General features: G+C 49.9%; 1 protein-coding gene across 5 annotated transcripts in view; it reads right to left on the reverse strand.

Annotated features, from left to right (window-relative positions):
- Positions 1-26,989, reverse strand: part of SPTBN1 (spectrin beta, non-erythrocytic 1) — a 196,064-nt gene that overhangs the window by 14,590 nt on the left and 154,485 nt on the right. For all 5 annotated transcript variants that reach the window (XM_079940620.1, XM_079940622.1, XM_079940621.1 and 2 more), the window contains 16 exons: positions 26,416-26,569; positions 24,847-25,717; positions 24,619-24,756; positions 23,035-23,791; positions 21,879-22,081; positions 17,039-17,129; positions 12,059-12,205; positions 11,084-11,347; positions 9,685-9,909; positions 8,969-9,058; positions 8,516-8,794; positions 7,727-7,857; positions 6,325-6,529; positions 5,567-5,941; positions 1,676-1,920; positions 406-544 (listed from right to left, as the gene is read on the reverse strand). In XM_079940620.1, the coding sequence (XP_079796746.1) occupies positions 406-544; positions 1,676-1,920; positions 5,567-5,941; positions 6,325-6,529; positions 7,727-7,857; positions 8,516-8,794; positions 8,969-9,058; positions 9,685-9,909; positions 11,084-11,347; positions 12,059-12,205; positions 17,039-17,129; positions 21,879-22,081; positions 23,035-23,791; positions 24,619-24,756; positions 24,847-25,717; positions 26,416-26,569 (4,314 nt within the window). The remainder of the gene's footprint in view (positions 1-405; positions 545-1,675; positions 1,921-5,566; positions 5,942-6,324; positions 6,530-7,726; positions 7,858-8,515; positions 8,795-8,968; positions 9,059-9,684; positions 9,910-11,083; positions 11,348-12,058; positions 12,206-17,038; positions 17,130-21,878; positions 22,082-23,034; positions 23,792-24,618; positions 24,757-24,846; positions 25,718-26,415; positions 26,570-26,989) is intronic.

The following is a 26,989-nucleotide window of genomic DNA, read 5'->3' on the forward strand; positions in this document are numbered from 1 at the left end:
ACCAGCATCCCAACTCGACTTAGCAACCACCCACTAAAGAGCAAACAGATCTAGGGCACAGGTGACAGAGAAGGGGTGACACCTTCTAGAACTGATGGAGGAGGTGAGAAAGGACGAACCCTTGACCAGAGGCCCTCAAAAATTGTCTTCGGTGCCATGGATAGATTGGCTCTATACCTAGAGACTTGCCTGTCTCATTCTACACATACAGGAAAGAAGCAAGGAGTTCTGAAACACAGGTAAGTGTGTGCATACGTGTGTGTGAATGTAAGCATAGATTTCTCTGTGTGTGTGTCTATATATGCCCCCCCACACATACACACACGCTCACAAGAGTGAGTCACTTTACATCTGAACACCAGCTGCGCTCACCACAGGGGCCCCAAAGCGTAAGCGGCATCCTACCTCCTCTGATGCGTAGTGCTTCCTCGCCAGCAGCGATTTCCCAAGTTCAATGCAGGTCGTGAAACTGTCATTACGAGCATCGATTTCTGCTTTGATACCTTGATGATTATTCATTAATAGTTCAACAGAGGACACATCCCTAAAATTACACAAATAATACTTCCTTTAGGAGACCAAGCCTTTCAAACAAATGTGTAGGTTTCAAAACACGTAATTAATTTGAAGGAAACTGGCGGCACAGTATCTGATTCACAGTCTGGGCGCAGGCTGGGTCACTGAGCTGCAGCACAGCGATGGTGTAACTCAGGCACAGCTTCACAGCCTAACACTGAGAATAAGGCTACTTTTATTTTTGTGTGTGCGCTGAAACAATTTTTCTAGGTGGAGACTAGAAAAACCACTGGATCTCTGTTCAACCTTTTACTCTGAAATGCACCTCAGGCTCTTCAAGAAGGTACAGAGGCAGTCACAGGCGTCCCCAGTTGTACCCCAGTGAGTTAGCTGCCGAAGGTTCAGGACATGTGTGTTTTAAAGAGCAGCAAATACTGTCTCCTTATTTAGACATGAAGACACACAGAGCAGGAACCAGCCAAGCAATCAGCGACTGGCAGAGCCGTGAGAACGTCTCATCCATCAAAACCGACTGACTGGAGAGTCCTGACCTAAGGAAACACAACTGCTTCAAGTATGTAACAACCGTATTTCTTCTTTTGGAGCACAGCCCATCTCTCAGGTACGGTGAGGGCTGGAGCCGGCAGGGGTGAACAGGAGGCTGTCTATGCGCCTGCTTGTACACCCACGAGCTCCTCTTCACCGCTCTGCATGAAACGTGGCCAAAGAGAAGACACAGAACAAATACTAAAAACGAATCCCGAGACACCATTAAAGCAGATGCTGAGTGTAAGAGGCACCTTTGGTAATATGTCTGAAAAGGGATAGAGTGGGTTTGGATCTGACAGACATAGAAAAAGAACTCAGAAAAGCCATCTCATTCCAGCGGTGAGGCAGAGCTAGTCCGGTCCCAGGTATGCGGCTGCCTTGAGGCACGAGGCCCACAGATGAGAGCAGGAGGGCCTGGGTGAGCGTGGACCCAGGGGGACAGGGTCGGGGAGAAATGGCGAGGGCTCCACAGGGCTCGACTACACCGGGCCCCTCGTTCCCTGACAACCGTGTGCAGGAGACAAGTGGCTCCCCCCAAAACCCCTCCCCCGCCCCCGCTCTGGCCTCAGAGCTCTGGGGCAGGGCCCAGCCGGGAGGCCGGCAGCATTACCGTGGCTTCTCCTGGGCTTCGATCTGCCGGATGACATCCTCCATCCACAGCATGAGGTCGCGCACCATGCTGAAGAAGCGGAACTTGTCCCCCGTGTCCACCAGCCGCACCCTGCGGCCCTCGCAGGCGTCCAGCAGGGCCTTCCAGGCTTCCAGGACCTCGTTCTCCCGCTTCTGGATGTCCTCGGCCTTGTCGCCCGCATAGGCGGCCTGGAGGCGGGCTGCATCCTCCTGCAGCTGTCTCACCTGTGAAGCCGCCAGGAGACGAGACGGGTCGGAGCTGGGCCTCTGCGCCACCACCCGGCCTCCCACTCCCCCTCTGCACACTATTCTGCCTTCGCGCTGATGGGAGCCCTGGTCGGGAAAGGTCCCCGGAGGTGGCCCAGGATGTGAAGACGGCACAGAAACACACGGTATGCACCCAGATACAGTAAAGGATAAACACCTAATCTGCTCCTGCATGGTACCGACGGTGTCTCTGTAAAATCAGGAATGAGAGACTGCCATCAGGAACTCCTGTGGAAACACCTTTTCCATTAGCTACGTAATGCTGCTGCTGAAAACAATGTACGCATCACCGGTAAGAGCTCCCACAACGGCACTTTCCAACGTGAAAAACAAAAAGCAGCATTTAATGCAGTTGAAAATGCTGATGCCAAAGAAGGGAAAATCTTAACCAGCCAAACACTTCAATAAAAACTCTGGAGAGCAAGAAATGCCCGTGAGCCTTATGAAAATATGCTACGTGGAGATACCGTAATTTGTCATCTCCTAGTTGGCAAAAATTCAAGCTTGATGATGTATATATGTCAGTGAGCTGGTTCACTGCTGACGGGACAAAAGGTTACAGCTCCTGCAGAAAGGTGCAGGCAGTACCCACCAAACTCATAAATGCGTGTGCCTTTTGATTTCATGATTCCACTTGGGGGAATTTATCCTACATATACGCTTGCACTTTTAGGAAATGAAATACACATAAGGTCATTTATTGCGCCAATGTCTGTAAGTGCAGAAGACTGAAAATAAAAGTATCTGTTCGGCCAGGAGGGACTGGTTAAATTACAGTGGCACAGTCATACAGGAGGCTCCCATGCAGTCATGAAAAAGAATGCGGAAGGGCTCTGTGTACTCATATGAGAAGTACGCCAAGATGACGGCTATGTAGAGAAGGCAAAGCACAGAGAGTGTACATAATGTCAATACTTTCTGTGTAAAAAGAGGGAAAAAAAACAAGAAAAGGCTTTCGCTCTTTTGTTGGGGGCGAGGGTGGTGGTGGAGGGCAGATACACCTTTACAAGAGAAACTGATAACTGTGGCTTATTTTGTATTCAAAAGTTTCCACCTCTTATGTTTTATATGAAGTGCGTATTAGTAATGCCATACTCGTGCACAACATCTAATGTGAAATATACGTGCATGGGGAGCGCACACTCGATCTTCATTTACTGATCAAAGTCTGAAGACAACAGACATTCTGAATGATAGCAGCCTTCAGATGTCCGTGCGGGGAGTTATGTGGAGAAACATCACGGGGGCGGGGGGGATGGACACTGGGGCTTGCGGGGAGGTGTACCGACCCCCATCACTCAAAAGGCTCTGGGTGGTGGTAGGTAAGGAAAACACATTTCTGCAAGAGATGCAAAGAAGAATCAATGGGGTTTGGTTTCCCTGGTGATTTGACTTCCGTATCCTAAGAGACTTTTGGAAACATTCTTTAAATATGGCTCAGGTACTAACTCAAATCACGATAAGCAAGTTCCTAGGAAATTATTTGAAAAGCTTATCTCCTATATGACTAACCAAATCTTTCCAAACAAGTTAAAAAAAAAAAAAAGTTTCCTGGATCTCTAGCTGTTTTTAATTTGTTCTCACAACAACAAACAAGGTAGACGAGGAGAGCGAAAGCAGAAATTCCCGCTAGAATTAACTACTGCTTTGAGGAGTCACTGCAGACCATCATCAGGTTCCCTCATGTCCACTGTTCCCGCACTGAATAGAGGATGGCGGCGGGTCAGGCTGGCATTAAGAGTAAAGCAGCCAAGGAGGAAACGCCATCGGCTTCTGGAGCCTGCACCGAGAGCCCTCCCTTCTGCTCTAACTGCAGGAGGGGCATGCATACTTTTGTGGCTGAAATGGCCTGGCCCAGCGGGTATGGTGAGGTGCAGACTACCAGGCTTGACGGAACAGATTCCTGCCCTGGACGTTCCTGGACTCTCAGTGGGCTCTCCTGCATCTCTCTGAGCCTCACAAAGTGAAGGGATTTAATGAAACAAAAAATGAAGGAGCAACTCTACCATCTCTGGAGTCTCCTGAAGTTCTAAAAGTAAATGATTTTACAGGTGCAGAGGGAAGACCTGCTGCTAATAAGGCTTCCAGGCATTCCAGAAGTTCTCTCAAGCTTTTTAAAAACTGTAACAATACACACTGCAATCCTTAAAGCATCAGGGAACCGAAGCTTAGGAAGGAAATTAAAACTTGCAGCGATACAGCGTGACAGGCTCAATTCAAGCCAGGGTCGGCCCTTCTCTGGTGGCCGCGCTCTAACTGCACGTGCATGTCAGATTGCATGGTTCAGGATCCTTACACGCTCACCTGGTGCTCCAGGACCTTACACGCAGTGAGAGCCACTGAACAGGAAGCTGACAAGCTTTGGAATGGAGAATCCGCCAGCCGTGGAGGAAAGGCTGGAAACCCGCACAATGCATGGGGGGCGCTTTTAAATTCTGCCTGATGCAGACCCTCAGCCACTCCACAAATCTCTTACATATTCCCTCCACACCTTCTACCCCAAGGATGGAAAAGGGGAAGCCACTTAACGTGAATGGAGCCCCAGCTGTGCGCTACCTTTGCTTTTAGAAGGGGCAAATTCAGGGGAAAACAACAGCAGTAAAGGTGGTCCTTCCACAGAACAAACCCCAAAGCACACCAAAGAAGGCTGGCACACTAGATCGGGGCGGGCCCACGGCAAACCTGGGCTCCCTGTTTTTATAAAGCTTTGCTGGCACACAGCCACGCCCTTCGCTTTCGGATTGTCCGTGGCTGCTTCATGCTACGATGGCGGAGATGAGTAGTTGTAACGGACTGTATGTCCCACAACACCAAAACTCTGTACTGTCTGGGCTTCTACAGAAGAAGTCTGCCAACCCCTGCAGTAGATCACTGACGTGCTTCTAAAAGGTAAAAACAAACCTCCTGATATCCTGAGGGCTGATATGTTTAAGAAAACGGACTTCTTCTCTAAGATCTTGAAATTTAAGGGAAAAGACAGATACAATTTATTTTTCATCTAACAGGCATAAGACTAAGCAGTAAACTGTGCAGGAATGAGAGTGTGAATTAGAGAGTGATTATACTACAGATCGTTACTGTTATATTGTTATCACTTTGCCAGGCAGCTCTTAAACAAAGCCTTAGTGTTAACTACTTCATAGCGGGGAGGGGAAGAGCGGGCATAGTAAAACGTTAGAGTCTTGTTTTCTCTCTTCTCCGATACATAACTCAGACTCTGGTTGATGGAAAATAATGAGGTATCATTTTGGAAATTATTCCGGATGGATATGCCAACGTAATTCAAATTCTTGTTGAGAAGGCCTAAAACTTGTAAATGTCTGTGTACGTGTCTGGGTTGTTTATTTTAATCATAAGTACTGTTCATCCAACAGTGTCTGCAAAATGTGGCACACTGAGAATGTTACGGATTGGTAAGTTCTCCCAGATGGAGCGTTACAACAGTGTGTGTGATACACGTGTGTGCACACGCATGTCCGTTTGATTTGGGCAATTCTCTGAGGCATGTTTTGCGGAGCCAAGGAATGGAGAGAGGTGCTCCGAGAGGCACAGAGACACTACGGAAAGAAGCCCTCCCACCACCGCTGGGCAGCGCCTCACCCACCTGAGTGCCCAGAGCCTGGATGTCGTGCTCAAACGTGGTGTGCATTCTCTGTAAGGTCTCCACTGTGTTCTGATCTCTCCCAAGCTCCTCGGGGAGTTTCTTGTGCTTGTCCTGGATGCGCCCAAAGATCTCCTTGGCATCATGGTAAAACTTGTGCAGTTCATAGGAGGCAGCGAGGATCTGCGTCCTCGTGTCGATGAGCTCCAGGAGGTCAGCCCAGGCTTCGTTGAGCCCGTCCTTCCACTCGGCGATGGTGGCGGCATCCGAGTGTCCAGAGTTGATGAGTTCATCTGCCATGTGATTGACCGTGTCCACGCGCTCCTGCCCAATGTTCCCTGTGTCCCGGGCAAATTCCCGGAATCGTTCTTGTAGCATCTGAAACAGGGATGCGCACCAAGAAATCAGTGAGACTACTGTGAACACTTTATTTCTTGATCACACGAATGTCCTTTGGAGAGAAATGCCTGACTTAACAGATCTCAGCTCCAAAGCCTCTTTATCAATCAGGCTTCCTCCTTGCTCACTGCCACCGAGTAAGGCCCAGGCTCCATCTCCTCTGACCAGAGGAGGACAGGGCGCAGCAGAGAAGTTCAACAACCCCCAAGTCACCCGGTGACCAAAGTGTCAAGCTGAAACGAAACCCCGCCATCTTTGGCTCGAGCCTGGGGTGCGTTCTCTGCTCGCAGAGAGGCGCGCAAGGGGCCTTCCGCAGCCCGCGTGCGCCGCGCGGCCGCCCGGGCCCTGCCCGTGGTACTTGCCGTGACGTGCTCGTAGTCCTGCCCCAGCTCGTGTGACCCTGCGACCACCTCCCTCTCGGCGATCCACTGCTCCAGGTCGTCGACCTCCCGGTTGAGCTGGAACAGCCGGTGCCTCTCGTCCAGCTTGCCCCTCCTCTCCTCGGCCAGGTCCTTGAGGCCCGCATACAGCTTGTCCACTTTGGACTGCCGCATGCTGATGCGCTCACTGTGGGGCGGGGGGGGGAGACGAGGGGGACATGTTCTTCAGGGAGCCAGTAAACGAGGGGAAATGCCAGGAGATCACGTTTTACAACATTTCTCAAAGGAAACCTCAAGTTAACCTATTTAGCCTAAAAAATAAAACTCTGAACTTTGACCTCAAGTAATGAAGAGGCAACGTGTAACAAAACACAGTGATTGAGGACAAAGGCCATCCTGGCCGTGATGACGGAGGGAGGGGAGAGAAATCAAAACACTGCACTGCTGGCTCCATATGTCAGGACTTCCTCTGACATTAGAAGTCAACCCAGGATCCGTTCTCAGGTGCCATGCTGTCGAAGGGACAGATAACATCCCCGTCTGTGCACACCTTGACCTTCTCTGGGCTGCATGCTCTTCCCTGCCAGGAGGGCGAGCCCTGCGGCTCCCCTTTCCTGGGTCCTGGGGGTGCAGCATCCACCCCCTCCCTCCAACTTCTCCCAGAATGACAGTCTTCCAGCATGAAAGCAGTCAGACAAGGACTTCTTGATGCCTGTCCTTGGGAGACGAGGAAGGCCACTTTCCTGGGAGTCCTGATCACGGACCCCTGAAGGACCCCCTGGACCAACCCAGCCACTGACCTCATCTCCAACTGGCCTCGGTTAATGCACAAAGCCGATTCTTGTCTGCCTGAGCCGTAACAGGCAGTTCCAGAGAAAGCCAAAAATGACTGCCACTGAAGTGAGCGTGTGAGCCTGGTATGTAACAGTGCAGGAGTACCACACACTCCTTTTTCTTATTCCCGAGACATTCTCAGGACTCAATGTATAAGAGTTCAGAGGCGGCATCATTTTCTTCTCGGTACAGGCCCAAGTATCCTTATCCATTGTTCTATTAAAACTAGTAATTACCTTCCTAAACTGGGTGACTTTTTAAACCCAAGGGTAGGTGCTTTTATCACCTGTATATCCATGCAAGTCAATCGGTACTTCTGACGCACGACACCAATAATCTTCTCTCAATAGGGCTTGGCCAGCAGGAGATAATCAGCCCGCAAGAGTGAGCTCCTGTAATGCAACCGTTCACCCTTCCTGTTCAGCACAGGCCTACTTGGGTCTGTTTTAAAAATGCTTCCCAAAGATCTACATTACCAGTTACTCGAACAAGAGGCCCTGACCGGGGAGGAACTGACAAACCAGTCTCATCTTCACGGAATGGCACTCACCTTTCGGGATGGCTGTCAGCCACCAGGGCCCGGCTGGTCTTGGAGAGCTGATGCACCGTCTCCGCGTAGTCCTCCACGGCTTGTTCCAGAATCTGGTGCTTCTTCAACATGGAGACGGCGCTCTGCTCATCCTGCTTAGAGAGGGGGACGTCACAACCACAGCCGTCCCCCCGCCCCTTGACCCAAAACCCCCCGGAAGAGGTGGTGTGGCCGGAGGAAGACTTGGCAGAAAGAAAAAAAAGCCACAGGTGTGATATGGGCGCTGGAATACGGAGAGCTCCACGAGCTTCAATGTGGACTGGACTGTGGGAGCCTCTGAAAGACGGACATGAGGATGACGCAGGGTGACGAGCACCCGCTGGAGTATGAGGTAAAGCCCAGGCCAAACCAAGCGTGTCCTGGCTGGCTGAAAACCTCTCCACGGTCTAGCAGATGTAGATAACAGCATCCTGGTGAGAATACTTTCAAATGCTGCCAGACTGTCTCAAAACAAAAGCATCTAGTATATACCGTAAAAGGCAGACTTCGGCAAATTTCTATTTAAAAAAGCGGAGGGCATGGCGAATCCGGTCTTAACGACAATACCGGTATTCAGACAAGAAAACTCTGCGTCGAGGGGCAAAGAGCCAGGTTCCAGCCACCGGTATGCACCACGCTGCCCCCACGACCAAGGCGACAACGAAACGTTTCACAAGGACGTCGCCCCCAGCGGTGCACAAGCTCAGGCTCTGTGTCTGAGGCTCTCCGGCGGCAGGGGTGGGGGTAGGGGGCTCGGCCTCCCTGCCTCACCTTGGCCTTCTCCTCGGACATCATGTACAGCTCCTGCTCGCTCATCCACGCCTCGGCCTCGGCCGCGTCGAAGTAGTACTGCTGGGCCTTGTGCGCCTCCTCCAGCCGCCGGTGCCGCTTCTCCGTCTCCTCGATGAGGAGGCCCCACAGCTGCTTCAGGTCGGCCAGCCTCTGCCGGATGGCCTCGGCGTTGAGGCTGCTGTCCGTGACGATGTTCTGGCTCCTCTCAAAGATGTCGTCGATGCGGGGCTGGTGGCCCTGGATCTCCTTCTGCAGGGTCTGTGGGAGCCGGGCATACACGCCGGAGGCTTGCTAAGCCGCGGCAGCTTGCTGCTTGCGCCGCGCCTCGGGGGCCGAGGGGAAGCCGCCAGCCCTCAGGGCTGCCCCGCTCACAGCCCTGCCGCGTGGCGCCGATTTGGCGGGAGGAGCCAGCCCCCCAGCAGACACGCTTACCTGATTTTTCTTTATTAACAGCTGCACGGTCTGGAGGTTGTGGCCGTGATCCGTGGAAGTTGCCAAAGGCATCCTCTCTCCAACCCACAACTGGAAGGAAGTGTAAATAGGTGGTCAGGGCCACTCAAAGAGAACAAATATTGGATGCAAACGAGGGCAGGAGGGGAGAGCAGGGAGGCCAGCGTGAGAGAGGAAGTGTGTTCAACCCCACTGGGGGATAAACGACAAGGGCCTGCTGTACAGCACAGTGAACCATATTCAATATCCTGTGATACACCGTAATGGAAAAGAATATGAAAAAGGACATAGACACGTATAACTGAGTCACTCTGCTGTACAGCGGAAATTAACACAACATTATAAATCAACTATACTTTAATACAATTTAGAAAAAGAAAAAGAATCCCACTGGGAAGGGCGGCCTGGGGAGTCTGCCCTTCTTCTCTGATACAGGGCACGGGCCAGTCTTCCAGACCTTACTTCATCCTCAATACCGGACTCCCCGTGAGTCCTCATTATTTGTTTTTAAAACTACGGTTCGAGGGGCATTAAACCCTTGAGTTATGCTTAGAAAACCCGACAGAAAAACAGAGTTACATTTTGTGTGGATACACAGAGCAGGGCTGCGACGGCTCAGCCCACTGACGTGACCAAGGTGGGTCGGGCCCAGCAGTGAGAACACGGGCACCAGGCTGGCCAGGCAGGGAGGTACTCACGATCTCGTCCTCCACGTCCCTGTTGAACTGATGGATCTCTCTGGAGGCCAGCAGGTTCTGCTTCCTCTCATTCAGGGGCTCCAGCAGCGCCATGAACTTGGTCTGCACGGTGAGGCGCTTGCTGTCCACCTCGTCCGTGCTCTTCCCCTCCTGGCTCAGGGCCTGCGCCTGGCTCTGGAGCTCTTCGATCTCCTTCTTCCGCACCTCCATCTGATTCTCCAGCATCTGAGGGCGAAGACAGACCCACCTTCACACCCGAGACGAGGGACACACGGAGGGTGCTGTAAAATGTTCCCCTGTGGCACTGGTCACAACGGAAGACCCAAGAATATTCACTGATACAGTGGAGCGCCCAAGAAATGGTTCCGCACGGCCAGCGAACCAGCAATTAGCGCTCCACTTCGTCAGCTGATCTTTCCAAAAAAAATCCCTAGAAAGATTTTTTTTCAACTTGGGAGCAACTGTCAAGTTTACCCAGGAACTTAGGAGGCAAATGACAGGGGAAACAAGAATTAATTATGGGGAAAGGAAAGGACAGCCTTCATCTGCCTGTTCAGAAGCCATAACGACGTTGGAAACCAGCTGAACCCCCAGGAAGGAGTCAGGCCTTCTGCTTCCAGTTCTTTTAGGCCAGAAGGACGGCCAATGTTACCATCTCCTCTTGATTTCTTCAGTCAGAAAGCTGATTATTCTTTTTTAAAACACTGGATAATGGCTAAAAACATCCTAACTGTGTATTTACATGAGGAAAACGAGCAAAAGCAGAAGCAGAGGTCTCTCACTCAGGAAAGACCACCCCGGGAAGCCCACACACTGCCGGCTTAGAGACAAGGGCTGGCGTCTGAGAATAAACCGACTCTTTTCTTAGGTAGGGGAGGACTCGGCCACACACTGCAAACCTGGCCCAGGGAGCCCCTGCCAGGTTCTGCCACCAACCTGCTTGCTCAACCTCACCAGAACTGCTTCCTCCTCAATTCAGAGTAAATTCATTGGCCCTTAGATGGGCTTTACTGTGACGCAAAAAAACCCAAATTTCTTTTATTATTTATCAAGTGCCCTGAACAACTCAGGTAACTATCACATACCTAGACGTTATACAGCCAAGTATGCAAACACAATGACCTTCCTTCATGTAAACTGCAGACTAAATGAAATGAATATTTACTCAACTGTTAAGTGGTGATACTATCCATCAACCAAGATGATAATGAAAGAATATTTCCATGCATGGACACCCAGCACTGCTACTGTGTCTTTCCAGGTGATTCTGGAAATGTCCCACGATGCTGTCAGAGCCCACTGTGCTGGGTTAAAATCCCTTCACACACCAAGGGGATGTCTGAGAACACGGTGGGCGAGTTAAGACTATCAGGACCACGGCAGGGAAACAGCCACTTGCCTGTTGCTTTTTCAGCAGGATGTTGACACTGGTGAGGTCTTTGCCATAGTCGTCAGATTGAATCTGACTCTCCAGGCCGTGCAGCCATTTGTCCAGATCTGCACAGCTCTGGGTGAAGAGTTCAGCTCTGTTTGCGTCGAAGAGCCGCTGGGCCTTGGTCTGCGTGGTAGACTCAAGGACTTCCCACATTTTATGTAAACCTGTGAGTTTCTCCTTCACCACGGCTTCCGTCTCTGGCTTTTCTGAAATGAGCTGCATTCCTTCCTGGAAAACACACATACATGCAGTTTGCAGGAGAATAGGTGCCACTGTGAAAAACAAACCTGAGATATTTGATCTGTGAGTTTCTTATTCATTCAACACACACACACGTACGTACGCACGCACGCGCAGCCTTTCCACATAGAGTTAACTGCTCAACAAAATTGACAATGGCCTGGCCTACTGTGGTTTTCACAGGCGTGGAGCACCAAGTGACTGCTGGGGCTTAGGGACACTTGAGGCCAATAACCTAAAACTCCATCCCCTCCACATCACCCCCAAGAGGCCGTAATACATTATTTTAACCGTTAAGAGTTTGAAACAATATAGAGTGTGAAGGAAGAGAAGGGTGGGTGGGGAATGTCACATTCATGTTCTGTTGTGCTGCAGAGAACCTCCCTGTGCCAAAGCAACACATTTTAGATTATTTAAAATACATAATATTTCTAAGTTCCATGGATCCGCTCAGTCTCTATCACAGTCCAGCACACATAACATGATCAACAGAGTGAGGACGCCGCCCCAGGGGCTTGCGGTCCATCAGGGGCAGCAGATGAGACACGGGACTGCTCCCGGCTGTGACACTTCTGTATGTGGTCAGATATGACTCAAATATGCTGGAAAACGTGCTAAATACAAAGGAGCTCATTTCCACCCAGTTCGTTTACTCACCGCGGCCACCCCGACGGAGCCCCATCAAACATCTTAACTCACCTTCTCAATTTTGTCAAGCCACTCTTTGTTGGATGCGAGTTCTGCCATAAAGGCTTGATGTTTTAACCATTTACTGTGCAGATTTCTGGCTTCATCATAAGACATGTCCTGGGCTGTGAGCATCTTTTCATTGATCCAGAGAGACAGCTAGGAAAGAAAAAAAAAAATCAGGAACGTTTCAGAGACTGTAATCACAGTGACATCAGCCTTTCTTCTGCCCGGAAGGAGCCATCATGTCGTACTACACACACTCCACGTTTCCACGTCAACAGACAACCAAACGTTCACTTTACAACTCTGACCCGTCACAGCAGGTATCTCCACCGTACGGACACTGTACCGGAGCCTTGCTCCCGACTATGTATCTAACATTAAATCCAGGAGTACAAAAGTGCTCCGAGCCAGCTTTCAAACTGCTTGGCACCCTTAACCAGCTATTCCCCCAAAGGCTTGTTTAAAATTCTGCCCTAACCAGGCTAAGTCACAACCTTCTTTCTCCTTCAAAGAGCCGTGCCAGCTATACCGTGTTAAGCATGATTAAGTGTCTTCTACTCTGTTCGGTAATCCTTTTACTTTTAGTTCTTTTATTTAAAAAAGCCAAAGCCCCTACTCTTTTATCCCTCCCTTTTCCTTCACAGGCCTATCTATGGGGATGCCAAAAAGCGTAAGTAACTTGCTCACTATAGGCGTAAGGCAGCAACGATGCCCTCTCAACGCTCCCTTCAGGTCTGAGTCACCTGCGCCTTTTCCTCCTCTGTCTGTAAAGAACCTTCCATTCAGACCAAGAAACACTTCACAGGACTTGATTTTGAGGCCCAACATGTCTTGCTTGGATCTGAACTCTAGGAAGCCTCTTCACAGAGCCTGCCAGCCACTGACAGACAGATCTGAGAAGCCTGGGGCAGGAGTCAGCCCAGTCTGGCTCCTGGACACACTTCTCCTGCTGGCTCTCATCCTGATTTGCCTGGCTCCTCACTGCCTGCCTGTAGTTGGCCACACCAGGGTCCTAATTCCTACCCCATCTCAGCACTAACCAGGAGAGCTTTTGTTTGCCCAGGCGAAAGATACGCAAACAAACGCAGGATCAGCCTGGAACCAGAAGCAAACGTCTTCAGGGGCTGTGCCCTTCCTCCTAATGTGACCACAAGGAGCCACGCTTACACCAGCTGCTGCCACGACGAATCTGCACCCAAACTGCTTCATGGTCCCATCACCAAAGGTTTAGAAATGGTGCATAAAACCAACAGAAACGCTTACAGAATCAACAATTCCGAGGCCATTCACTTGCACCCTGGGCTGCTGCTAGGAAAGGCTTCCCCGTAAATTTGCTTCAACAATACAAAGTCTGTTCTTTGAAAACAATGTCAAGGAGGGTGATGCGGGTCATGGGAGCACCCCGGCTCTGCACATGGATGAACCCCCAGGCACCATCCCTACTTTCCTCAGGATACTCACCCACCACACAGGAGGGAGTGGGGTTGAAAGCAAAAGGTCGTGAGATCTTTGATGTCACACTTTATTAAGGGAAAAAACCCCAGTAAATCTCATAACGCCCTTTGTAAGCAAGAAGCATAGATCTGTTACACAGCAGCCGAGACACTAAATTTCCTACTTTAAAAGCGTTACCTATTTTCCTTCCAGTTACCTGAGTAACTAAGATCTGAAATGCTATGGCCGTTCAATCTAAGGAGAAAAGAGGTTAAAAGGAAACCAAATGGTAAAGCTTTCCCCTGTACTCTGTACACACACACTAAACACAATAAAAGGCATTTATCCGAAGTGCAAAGGACATTCACATATTTGCGCTATTCATAAACACCTACCCAAGAGAGATTTTTTAAAAAAGAGCTACATAAAAATCAGAGGCTTATAAACAAATCTGCTCTTTGCTGAACACATCATCCTACAGATAAAGCAGCGTGCAATGCAGCACAATGTAATGGAGCTTTGGAACTTGCTAGTTTATCAGCCCTCCATCAGCATTCTGGAATCAGAACCACAGTTATTATTTGTGGGCATTTGCAAAGGTCATTTAAGAATATACTCATTCTCTGCAGAACAGAACACTGTGCAGAATGGAAAAGGATAGGAAAAAATGCTTTGATCACTGGATTAAGCTCAAAGCAAAGCACTGAACTCGCTATCCCTGTGCCACCGCGTCTAGTTATACTGTCCTCCTGGGGAAAAAAAGAAACATCAATCTCAGAAAACAGGAGGTATGGTGGGAGGGAACACAACAGAAAAGCAGTACCTTTTAAAGCATTCATTTTTCAGGATATCACATTAAAAGAACGGTACAAAAATTATGATGCTCTTTGTGTCGCTATCTATAACTGGGACTAGGTGGGCCCTGCTCATTCTCGCGGCACCGCTGCGATAAATTTCCCCATCCAGGAAGTGTTTCTCGGCGGGTAGCAATGATGGCAGAATTCACAACCCAGCCCCCTCTAGCCTCTAACCCACGAGGAAGGGAGCGTGACAGCGAGACAACCTGGATTCTCCAGACCCTGAACGATACCAACAGCCAGCAATGGTATTAAATCTGACCTCCGGGTGCTCTGTAAAACTCCACCAGCACAAGAATAGATAGGTTTTCAAATGCTGGGCTGGTGCACACACAAGCTCCATTCTCAGAGGTTCTGGCTTAAAAGGGGGTGTATTTTAATGAGGCTGAATGATGGAGAGTTTATAGTCCAAGAACAGTATCTCTTAATAATAATATCACCCCTTTGCTTGTACTGCTCCACTGAGGGTTTTGGAGCCCCAAACCTGACCTAAATTCCGTCACTGTGCGGAAACTATATATGCTGATGTGGTACCCCCAGCAGATCCTATGGCTGTACTAACTCTTAATGAGGTTCGAGGAGAGAAAGATAAACCAGGGAGACCTGGCCGAGCAGTCACAAGAGACCTGCGAATCATCTCCAGGACAACAAAGCCCAGTCAAAACCTCTCTGCCTACTTTGAGGGGAAATCGTGCAGGGCTGAGCCCTCTGGGCGTGCCTAACAGTCGCTGGTGTGTGTTAAGGAGGGAACTCCTTGTAACTAAGGATGCTCGTTTGGAACAAGCATTAACAAAGATCTAGAACTCTACTAAAACTATTTCCTGTGATTCAACTTGGAAGGACTATCGTTTTATCTGCTTAGTTTTCCCACACATTTCTATTTTCGAATCCACACGTATGCAAATGGAAAATGGGGGCTGGAAATTTCAACGGAGCTTCTCTCAAAGGTTCCTCCGTCCTCTCACTTCCTGCTCACTTCCTGGCATTCTTTTCCCCAAATTTAGTCCAGGTTTCACCACGCTCAGGTCAATGAATTTCATCTCAGTAACTTGTCCTTTAAGCAAGGGTATGGAATCCCACTGATTTCCCCAGCACAACACTTCCAATATGTCTTGAGGTTAAAACAAGTCACTGGTGGTGCTTCAAGGGAAACATCAAGGTACTTCAGGGACCTTCGATCTGGGGAAGGCACAGCCCAGGCTGCAAACGTCTCCTGACAACTTTCACTCCCTCCAGTGCTGAAGGGCCACTTGGTACTCACTGCAGCACATCATGCAACTCTACGCAGCTAACCTTGGAGCCCATTACTCTTCCCTATGCCTTGTCTGGGGACGCGGATGCCTCTTTAAATGAGCATCCTATTCAAATAGGTTATTAATGCTCAGGTGTCACTTGAAGAGGCACTCCTGTCCTCAGCCTGTCTGGCTCTAGGCAAACCCCGAGAGACCTAGGTCCATCAGTGTGGCCCTGAAAGCCAACAGACCCTAAGCCACACAGTTGAGGGGCTTTCTTTCCTTCTCAAGGTTTAGCTACTAGAGCATATTTTAAGATTCACAGTAAGACAGCAGTTTAATGGACATGAAGGATCGCTTCTGTCACCGACTCTCTGACTCAGCTATTATTAGAGCCACATTTCTTTTAACACACAGCTATAAGTTTGCACGTGAGGGATTCGTGGTGAGTCCAGTCATATTTTTAGCACATGACCTCGATCCTCTCCCCACCCCTCGAACTCCCCGTCCCCAAGGTCCCTGCAGCTTCACTTGGATATTCTTCATCCCATGTCTGCCTCCAATGGGATTTAAAGTCTAATAAACCAGAGAGGACCGGGTCTCACTGTGGTTCTCTGGCAGACAGTGAAATACGACGATGTGCTCGTGATCTCACCCATGTGAAGTCAGCTAGATGCTCTTTTCCAACTAGCTTGCAGAGAGAGTGCATTTTTCTGGCGAACTTTAGTTTCCCCAGTTTGTTTACGCACGTATCAGGGGAGCATGAAACAGTTTGAGAATCCTCAGATTAATACCACATGCTAAAACTCAAGAGTTTGAAATCAGGATTACTGCTGCTCTTGGCGTATCAGACAGACACCTGAGGAGCCTGAAAGGTGGATATGTCACGGTCTTCAGTGAACAAGAAAGTCAGTTTCTATGTTCTTAAATCCTTCTTCTTACCTGGGTAGCCAACTGCAGTTCCTTTTACTTCTTTCCTTCTGTACTATTCAATGTGCGTCATTGTAAATAGTTTAAAATATACTATCAGATGCTTTTAGGTTACAGAATACTTGAGAACATCACTGTCTTTGACGATGGAAATGTTCTAACATCTGCATTGTTCATGTGATACGGCAGCCACGAATCACAGGTGGTTGGCTTCTGAGCACTTAAAATACAGCGAGTATGATGGAGGAACTACCCTCTTAATTTCATTTGATTTAAAATGAGACAGGTGCATGTAGCTAGTGTCTACTGCAGTGGACAGCACAGTTCTAGCCTACAATATTCTAGATCGTAATAATCTGGTTACTCTAAGTGGTAGCTTGTAGGCTGGAGAACTGACACTGCCCCACCTGCAAATTATATACGTGATATGAATTTCTGGCCTCAGTTAGTTCTATAATCCCAAGGGCTCTTATGCCAAATGCTCGGCTGCTCTTGTGAGAAGAGAGGAAAGGAGGAGTTAAAAGGAGACGCACCTCCTGACAATCTTGCAGGAATTTCTGAAGATCCCTGTTGTCCTTCAGTCTCATCAGAAGCTCACTGGCTGCCTCACGATTCTTCCTGTGTCTGTTACAAAGATAATAAAAATAATTTTAAGAAGAGGAAGCAGGGAATCTTGAAATGCAGAATTTACAACTCAGCTTCTTTCCTGGGTCTCAATATACGCTGAAAACAGTTTGCTAACAGTTCTCAATCATGTCAAGGAGACAAGATAACCCGACCCAGAGAGTTTGGCATCCTCCAAATGAGTAAGTCATGGTACAAGAGACCATCACACCTGTCCCAGCCACACAACAGGCCAGGATGCAGGCAAAAGAGCTTCATAAATCTGGTGTTAGGGGAGAAAAACCCTGAGCATGTGCTGAGTGAGGCTCTCCATTTTAGGAACTATGTGAGAATATGAAATTGATCTCTAAGAAACTCATACCTGGGTGACAGGCCATGTACATGGCTAAGAAAATGCACAAAACCATGTAACTGGCTTAAAGGAACCTTCCCTGATGACGAGATTCTCGTCAGGAGAAAAACTCACCCAAATCAACAATAAACCAAGAATGAAAATTTTCAGACCTGTGACATCACACACCTAACTCAATCCCACTCTTCATTAACAGATAAGGGTCACCAAGGTTTAAAGAAGTTAAAGCACAAAACCGTAACCGAAAAACTGAAAAGAACTGGAAGGAGCTGCTGAACTTGGGGGACGACAAGGCGCGTGGATGCTGGGCACAGGGCTTCCTGGCACACGCTGTGGAGGTGCCAGAGCTCCCCTGCGAGCCTCCTTTACGCGCCCAGGGGCTTCTCCACCAGACTGTGAAGAAGGGCCACGTGAATGCTGTGAGTGCCATGAGTGCCACGGAAAGGGCTACCTCCACGTGGTCCTACTGCCACGGGGCAGAGCCGTACCACACTGAGCATCGAGAAGCATCGCCGTAACACAGCTCTCCCATCTTCCCAAGGAGCCCAAGCGCCAGCCAGCCAAAGCGAAGGGTGCGAGGAAGGGCAAAGGAAGGGTGCAGATGGGGAGGTTTGGTTTTTCATTCCAATTCCCAAAGCGATTTCTTGCTGCAGTGCCTGGGCAAGGTCTCTCAACCAGCCCTGCCTGCCCCCATGGCAGGGAGGAAGAACACGACCTCTGATTCTCTACAACACCAAGAAAGGGCAGCTCAGGGAGCACCTCATGCCAACTGGCTTTCAAAGAACCTTCTTCAAGGGCAAGAAAGACCTTACAGTGAAGCATGTGTCACACGGGCCTGCAGTGGCTGCTGGCAACAAGGGACAGTGGCAGCACTGTAGCTACCATCTTGCCTGGGGACCAAAGGGAAATGCCCTCTGTTCCTACGGGTACCGGTGACTACAGAACACAGCAATAGCATGAATGGAAATAATGCCGTCAGGTATTATTGTTCATTATGATATGTTTATACCACTTAGGCAAAATACAACAATAGAAAAGTACTTCTCATATAATGCTAAATGAAGAGAGTTTATGCACAGCCAATGATACAAAACTCCAAGGCACAAATTGGAAAAGCAAAAACTAAAATGGCATGTGCTGAGGGTGAGATTAAAAAGTAGTGGTTTCCACCTCCCCTCCGAATTTTTAACATTGTGGCTTTTATAATAAAAAATAAAAGGCCAAAGCCCCTTCACTTCATTGCTATCCTTTCTCAAAGATCAAAAATTTTTTTAAAATGTGTTTTAAAGATTGTTAGTGATCTCGGACTAAAGGAATTAGTCATCTAAAAATGTGGGTGGGGAAGGAATGTCAAGAAAAGTTCTTCAAGTTCCCAACCCTCAAATTCCAGTCACTATTTGTAGGGGGGGGTTAAGAGAAAGAGAGCAAATAAAGCAAACCTTCAGGAGGAAGGTAATTTGAGTTGGAGTTAAGTCACAAAATGCAAGAGTCCTGCCTTTAGCCAAAGGCCTTGAATGTAAGTTCCCGTTCCCTTCCCCGGCGTCACACAAAAATGCTACGATGGCAAGGAGTAAACAGAGACACGGGCAGTTAAACCAGGACATGCGACTTTGAAGCTCGTAGAAATAATAGGAGTAAAAATAACTTCAAACGCTGGGAAAATTTACTAAGAGAGAAATACCACCGGACGGAATCTTGAATGTCTCTCTTACATAATCAAGACTCACACGTGCCCAGTGGACTTCTGCCTGGACAATTTTCCTCTTTCGGTGGGTGCATGAAGGAGGGAAAGGCCAAATGGCGATTTAAGGCCTCAGGTCCAAACAACACAGATCAGGGGGGCATGAGGACGGCCTCTGAGTGATGTGCTCTGCGGGACGAAAAACAGCTACACAGGCAGCTGAGGTGGTTGCTGCTTCAGAAAACCCTCGAGAGAAGTGAGCACGGCTTAACTGTGCACTAGTGGTCACCAATGGTATTCACGGGAAGCGAAACTTGGGAAGGTCTTTCAAGGGGTGATCGTGGATTTAATTATAGGGAAGGACCTTCTTAAACTTGGCCGTAGCTTCCCACACTCCTAAGAGTGCTCTTTGGGGCAAGGTTTAATGTCTTGCTTTCTTTCCATCTCTCACCACCTACCCCTATAATGAGACTCAAAAGCTCCTCACCACATGAGGCAGATACTGGGCTTAACTGTGGTTCTTACGGAAAATAAAGAACCACAGGTACCTAAGTAAAGTGGGTTGGTGATTTTTAAGCTTTTTTTCCCACGTGAGATCAGGTCTGGCTTTATGAAACTGGACACTTTTCCTTTTCTCCCAGGACTGCACTGGGGCTGGAATTTCCCTCTGAGCCAGGAAGCTCACCCGTTCACACCCCCCGAGCAGGCTTGGACAGCAGGCTCCTTTCCACCCAGTCACAAGCCCTTTAAAGGCCACTCATGCCCCACCCACATCTGTTAAGAGTCAGCGTCTCTGTTCTAGTACTTCTTCTTCTCAACAAACTTCAGTGGTAATCGACGAGATTTCCAGAACGTAAGCAGGTTATGATGATTTTGCTTTCTACAAAAATAGTTTCACGGGAGCGTCAGAATGTTTCTGGACGGGGATCAGATCCGAAGAGTTAAGATATTTACTTAGCATGTGCCCTGACACCACCTGGAACTCAGATTTGTATATTTTTTATAACAGACCAGTGTCCTCTGGGGTCAAGTTTCAGATCTTGAGGCCTCTGGGGATATTAAAGTGAAACCAGAATTCGGTTAACACGTGCTGAGGAAAATAAGAAAATGTAGTCCTCCTGAGGGCAGATCACCGGAAAGCCCTGTCCCCCTTCCATCTCTCTTACGCTTACGGATAGCAGGGAATCTTCTTCCCAATGCTTTTTTAACAACAGAAATCCCCAGGAGGCCTTGGAACCCCACGGGCCCAGGCTCTCAGTCAAGGACAAAAGGAAGGTTAAGCCGCACTTGAGAGCTGCTGAAGCATTCCCTCACATCCAGGAGCCTCCGGTCTTGACAGAGTCACCTGCTTCCAACAAGCCCTTGCAGCTGCAGCATCAGGGGACGGATAAACACACTGAGGAAGCTGCCAGGCAGCTGCACGCCTGCCTGAACACAAGTGTCCCCAGTGGCCCGGCCTGCCTTCAGGAAACCAGCTGTGTGCACCTAACATGGAAGAACATGGTGTATCATGTTTACAAAACAACATGAGATTTAGCATTAAGAGAAAAGAAATTCCTTCTCCTCCAGGTTAAGCCTGTCTTGCCCAATCCTTGTTTCTCACACTTATTGAAGAAGGGCTTGGTGGAGGGATTTTTTTCTTTTTCTTTTTCGTAGCTGTTTTAGAAGCAACAGATACAAAATTATAATTAATATACCTTACATCCTATTCCATAGTACCACCCTGAGAGCATACGGTTTAGGATCCGAATCAGTGCAAAGCACAGACTGGTTAAAGGCAGGAGCTCAGTCTTTACAGGGCAAGAGCAATTCCCCTCTCCACTGCACACTGTAAGACGTTCATCTGGCCCAGGGTCCCAGGAGACCCTCTCAGACATGGTAAGAAGGTAAGTAAGGCAACGCTCTCAGCAAGAAGTTCTTCCTCTTCACTGCACTTGAAGGCCGGAGAACCCTTGAGGAAGAGGCTGTTTCTCGGTGACATCAGTCTCACAACGAGCCCTTAAATCTGGCCCCGGGCTCCCTGGCACCAGGGAAGATCAGCTGCAGCAGAGGCTAGTGACTGACCCAGATGGGCCACACCCAGAGAGAAGTGGCCAGTCCAGAACCAAGCCAGATCTGCCCAGACCTCCTACTTCAGTAATAACCAAGGCAGAGTTGAGAGGCAGGCGTGAGGGTCTAACAGAGAACACTGGCCAGGGAGAAAAATCTTTTGGAACGGCAAATGAATAAATAAATAAAAATACAACAAGAGCATCTCATCTTGGAGAGGCCTTGGCAGAAAAGGAGGAAAAGTCTTTTTTCTTATTATGAAAAAGATCCTATTACAGCATCACCCAAGCCAATTTTCTAAGAAAGGCCTGATGGTGTTCACTTTTGCCTCTGCCAGGTACTCAGGACAAGCCAACTTTGCCCTTCCTCCCTGTCCCCTCCTGAAAGGCCTCAGAGGAGTCTTGTGTGGATGAAGGTCAATGTGGGCTTGGCTGGGGAAGCGTCTGGCTTTCGGGGTCCCACTGGGTGACACGCTACGTGTCACCTCTCACAGGGCAAGGCTCACACCCCACCGCTACTCAGCACTCTGGCTCTCCTAAGTCTTTGGTTAAGAATTAGTCTGGCGTCTCAGGCTTTCTTTCTTTTGTAGATTAAATTTTGGCCAGGGACTCAGATGCTTGACAGCCCCAGGGTGTATGACTCCCTTGAGAACCTCAGGACGCCGCACCTGTCATCGATAGAGTCCACCTTCTCCTGGATGCGGTCCGAACTGATGTTCCCATCGCTCACCAGCCTCCGGCCCGTCTCCACGACCGCATTGATCTTCTCCTCGTTGGCGTCCATGGTGGTCATGAAGTCCTCTTGTTTTTTAATAGCTGCTTCAGCTCCTTCCAAGGTGGTGGGCATTTCAGTATGGGCCAAAACATACTCCTTATTTAAAAAGGGAAAAACAAAATCAGAGCAGGGTGAGAAATCACGAAATACAACTTGCTTTCAGAACAACAACAAAAAAGCACTCTTTCCTACATTCTGCATTTCCACGCAACATACTTTGCAACAACTGCTTCGTCACACTTATATGAAATTATCTATGGAGTCAGTTAACACAAAAAGTTGGGCGGGGGAAAAAAATCCCAGTGGGACACCGCAAGTGACTAAATTTCCCTAAGTGGTTAAATGCTCCTATTTTTTTCCCGAAGAGTGAGGGACGTGAACAAAGGTCTGTGCATCAGCCACAAGGGTCCACTCATGTGCCCATAAGGTGACAGCAGCAGACGTTCAAACCCAATCTTTTAAGGATTATCAACCACAATGTTGGCGACCATCCTTAGCTCTTTCTCTCTCTCTAATCACTGCCCTTGGGTCATTGGGTCAAGTCCCTGACCTTTCTAGAGCAACGAAGACAGAACCATTCAGAAAAAAAAAGAAAGAAAGAAAGAAAAGAAAAAAATCCCCTAAAATACTGGGCTGGCCAAAAAGTTCGTTCGGGTTTTTCCATAAGATTACGGGAAAACCCGAACGAACTTTTTGGCCAACCCAATACTTTTGAGATTGAATTAACACCTCTCAGAATGTCGCTAATTTAACGAACTACTATGAGGACATACGTACTATGAACACACTAAGAGGTCCTCGACCGTCACTGCAGTGGAACTGTACTCTGCAAGGCAAGATAGCCCCTGTGGACATCTTCAGCTCTATCCCCTACTACGTTGTGATGGGTTTCAGTGCCTTAGATGTCAGGAAAAAACAAATGTCTTTCCATTATTCTTCTCACTTCCCACAGGTGAGGTTGAAACCAGCAGCCCTGGCAGAAGTGCCTCCAAAGGCAGCCAGGGCCCCTGCTCCGACAGGAAGGGAGCCAAGGCAAGGAGGGACGTTACCTGGTTGTTCAGGAAGGCTTCGGCCTGCTTCGTGTCCCGCAGGAACTGCTGGTAGGCGTGGGACTGGGAGAGAAGGTTCTGCCTGTTCTCCCACATCTTGTGGAGCTCATTCCACCCAGTGTCCAGGGCCTGCAGCCGCTGCCGCAAGAACATGTACTGGGCGTCGGTCTGGCCCTGGGTGACCATCTCGCCCATGTCCCTCATCTTCTGGTAGTCCTCCTCATAGTTGTCGATCTCGTTTTTGATGTTCTCGTGCTGCGTGAGGAGCTTCTCAGCCTCGGTCAGGGTGTTGGGCATGTCCTCCGAGGCGATGGCCGTCTGGGTCCTGGAGAGCCAGGACTGGAAGTCGTCCAGGTCCCGCAGGAACTGCTGCAGCTTGCTGGCCTCTCCCAAGGAGGCCTCGCGGTTCTTCAGAGTGGTCTTCATCTCCTCCCACACGTCGCTGATCTCGGCCAGCCGAGACAGGATGGCCTGGGCCTGGTCGGGGTGCTCCGACTCCAGCTTCTCGGCCTCCTTCTGCAGGTCGCTCAGCTTTGCCTCGATGGCCACCAGGTCCCGCTCCATGCCGGTCAGCTTGCGCTGCAGGGCCATGACTCCTGCCAGGTCGTTGCCCAGGTCCTGGGTGGATTCGATGACCTTGGTCTTTTCCCGAATCCAGGACTTGGTTTCGTTGCACTCGAGGTGGTAGTTCTGGATGCTCAGGGCGGAGAGGAGAGCGTCCTTCTTCCGGTCCACCAGCTCCCTGAACTGACTCCACCTGTGGGTGCAGGGGCGGAGGAGAGAGCAGAGTGGGAGAGAGGCCGGAAGCTCACGGCTGGACGAGGAAATTAACAGTGACGGTCGAAGCTGCGACTCCCCCTCCAACTTTGCTTTGACTACATGCGTTTTGGAAAATCATCTCCCTCAGTATATGGACACCTAATATCACCATCGAAACAGCTCAGAGACACACTATAATCGGGAAAGAGCCTGACAAGAGGGGGGACTTGTCAAAGGAGCTGCAAAGTCAGCAGTGACAACACACCCGTCGCCCAAAGAGTCACTTAATTCATGTCTGCGATGCACATTTTACTCATCTCCGAGCGGCACCTAATGAACGTTTCCCACACCCAAAGGCCTCAGAACCAAGGCCAGCTTGCCACCACGACCTACTCAAACGTATTTATTCAACAGAAAGATAAGACCAGGACAAAGGTCCACCTTGATAATCAGGACTTTCGTCCACCAATTACGTCTCAAACATGCTAAAACCCTGTTCCAGAAATCATTTTAAAAGACACAGGACAGGTGCCGCCTTGATGCCGTGATCCACCAGGCTGGGCACAGGTCTCACACCCAGGCCCTCGCTTCCCACATTGGGAGGGGCTGCCCCGAATGATGTCACTCCCCCCCACCCTGCCTCTTTCTCAGGGACACTTCTTGAAAAACCAGGGTGTGTCGAAAGGCAGATGCCGACATCATGACGTCAGCGCCACAGTGTCAGTGACCCTGTGCAGGAAATTCCTGACCGCAAGGCTCAGCAGGCGGCCTGGCCATTCCGGCCTGGCTCACAGGGAGCTGGCCCGCCCCCTGTCTCACGCTTACCTCGTGTTGAGCTTGTCCTGCTGGGCCTTGATCTCCTTCTCGCTCGGGTGGCCGCTGTGCATCAGCTGCCGGGCGATCTGGTTCACCACCGCCACCCGGGAAGCCTGGTTGTTCATCTCTGGCTCTAGGCTCTCGAATCTGCAAAGGCAATTCAACAGGGAGGTCACCTGCTCGGTCACCTCGGCTGCGAGGGGCGGGAGGGCCGGTGTCCCCGCGGCACCCGCTCACCTGTGCTGGATGACCTCCAGGTCCTCCAGCTTCTCTGGGATCTGCATGTTGTCGAGCCACTGCTCCTTCTCGTCGATCCAGAGCTCGCAGGCGCCGGCCTCGCTGAACATCTTGTACAGGGCCAGGGTGTCCTGCAGCGCCTGCTTCCGCAGCCGCGTCAGCTCGGCCACCTCCTTGTAGCGCTCCTCGATGCCCGCCAGTCGGCCCTGCACGTCGGGAGACTCGGCATGCTCCTGGGGGAGGGCGCCGGCCTGCTCGTGCAGCGAGTCGATGGTGGGCCGGTAGTTGGCGATCTCCTCTGCCACGTCCTTGTGCTTCTTGACCAGGGACTGGGTGGAGTACTCGTCGTGGCCCACGTCGCTGCTGGAGACGATCTTGAGGATGTCCAGCATCCAGGCGTCGATGTCGTCGGCGTCCGCCTGGAACTGGTGCAGCAGCGAGGCCTCCTCCAGGCGCTTCTTGCGGATGGCCGAGAGCTGCTCCAGGTGGGCCCACTGCTCGCGAATGTAGGCGATCCGCTCCCGGATCTTCTCCGACCCGAAGTGCTCCTCGGCGATCATGTCTTCGCCCTCCTTGATGGCCTGCTCGAAGTGGCCGCTGCGGCCGCTCATCTCGTCCTCGAACGCCCGGTGCTTGCTGAGCAGCCGCACGACACTGGTGAGGTCCTTGCCGTAGTCGTCGGAGGACAGGATCTTCTCCTTCTCCCGGATCCAGCCTTCCTCCTCGGCCATCTCCCAGAAGAACTTCCAGAGGCGGCGGGACTCTTCCAGGCGGGCCCGGCGCTCGGCCGCCAGCTGGCAAAGCTCTTGATAACAGAACTCCATGTGGGCCACGCGGTCTCGGATCACCTGGGGGTCGCAGGGCTTGTAACCTGTTTAACACCAAGGCGGGCACGTGGGTGTGACAGCGGCAGCACAGGCTCCTGCGCGTCTGCAGGCAGTCGGCTACACCCCCGTTCTCCCTCCTAGATCACCAGTTTACGCTAAGGGCAGGGCCACGTTATGGGGCAATGGAGTACCTTCTAAAACCTTGACTGGATGAAGAGGGAGAGGCAAGGATAACTGCTACTTTTTTTTTTTTTTTTTTTTGCCCCAAGCATTATTTTTTTTGATCACTTAGGAACCAAAAATAGCAGGTAAATTGTAAGAAAGAAGGCAGCTGCATTTAATTGTTTCTAAAACAGAACAAAACCAAATCCTTCCAAACATCCTTTAAACAAAGATATGCACAGCCAGGTGTGAAAGCCATGAGGTGTCTGAGAGACATACCAGGCTATCGGTGTGCAGAGTGTGGTCTGGCAGATTTCAGTGGCCAACATCAAGCCACTAAAAACCAACCAGCACTCGAGTACGGAAGGAAAAGACAGGTCCATTTCAGAATGGCAAGACAGAGTTAAAACGTAATGGAAGGCCACCCTACTGCATCTCATTATACCCACGACATGGCCCACTGGGAACCCACGATAGCAAGGTAACTTTAAAGGTCCCACTGCCATACATAACCCATCTACGTCTCTGGAGATGGACTTCTGGTGACGAGGGGGTAACATCTGGAACGGTCTGTCTTTACCTTCCCCGTCTGTTGCAAATTTCTGGGCGGAGGCATTGACACCTCTCACCCGCTCTGCCTGGATGCCAATGTCCGCTTCAACCAGGGCGTGCTTCTGTAACAGGTCTTCCACGCCGAGCAAGTGTTTGCCATAGTCTTGAGACAATAATAGCACCTGCGCGCAAGAGGCAACAAAAAAGGCATCCATGAATACAACCTTGATGTCAGCGTCTCATAATCTTTGGACGGGATGGGAGCCACCAACCAAGCTGCACCCTCCCTCCAGCCGGCCATCCTCCCCATACCTTTAGGGGAAGATGATGGCATGCAAACCAGAGCAAAACAAACCCAGAAGACTGTAGCAGGAGAGACGTTATAAACTAATGACCAATCTACCTTGGAATAAGAAGTCAAACCTATACTAAAAAGTAAAGAACAGAAAAAAGAAAAAAAAAAGAGAGGAGAAACCAGTATGAAATATAAACTGAGCCTCCAAGAAGGAAGTGCCTGCAATAACAACCATTCAAGAAGATAAGATAAAGGTAACAGAGCTGTTTCATGTCAGAGTTTAAAGACGTCTCCTAGAAGTTGCTGA

Source organism: Stenella coeruleoalba (assembly GCF_951394435.1).
Source record: "Stenella coeruleoalba genome assembly, chromosome: 13".
In the NCBI taxonomy this organism is placed as follows: Eukaryota; Metazoa; Chordata; class Mammalia; order Artiodactyla; family Delphinidae; genus Stenella; species Stenella coeruleoalba.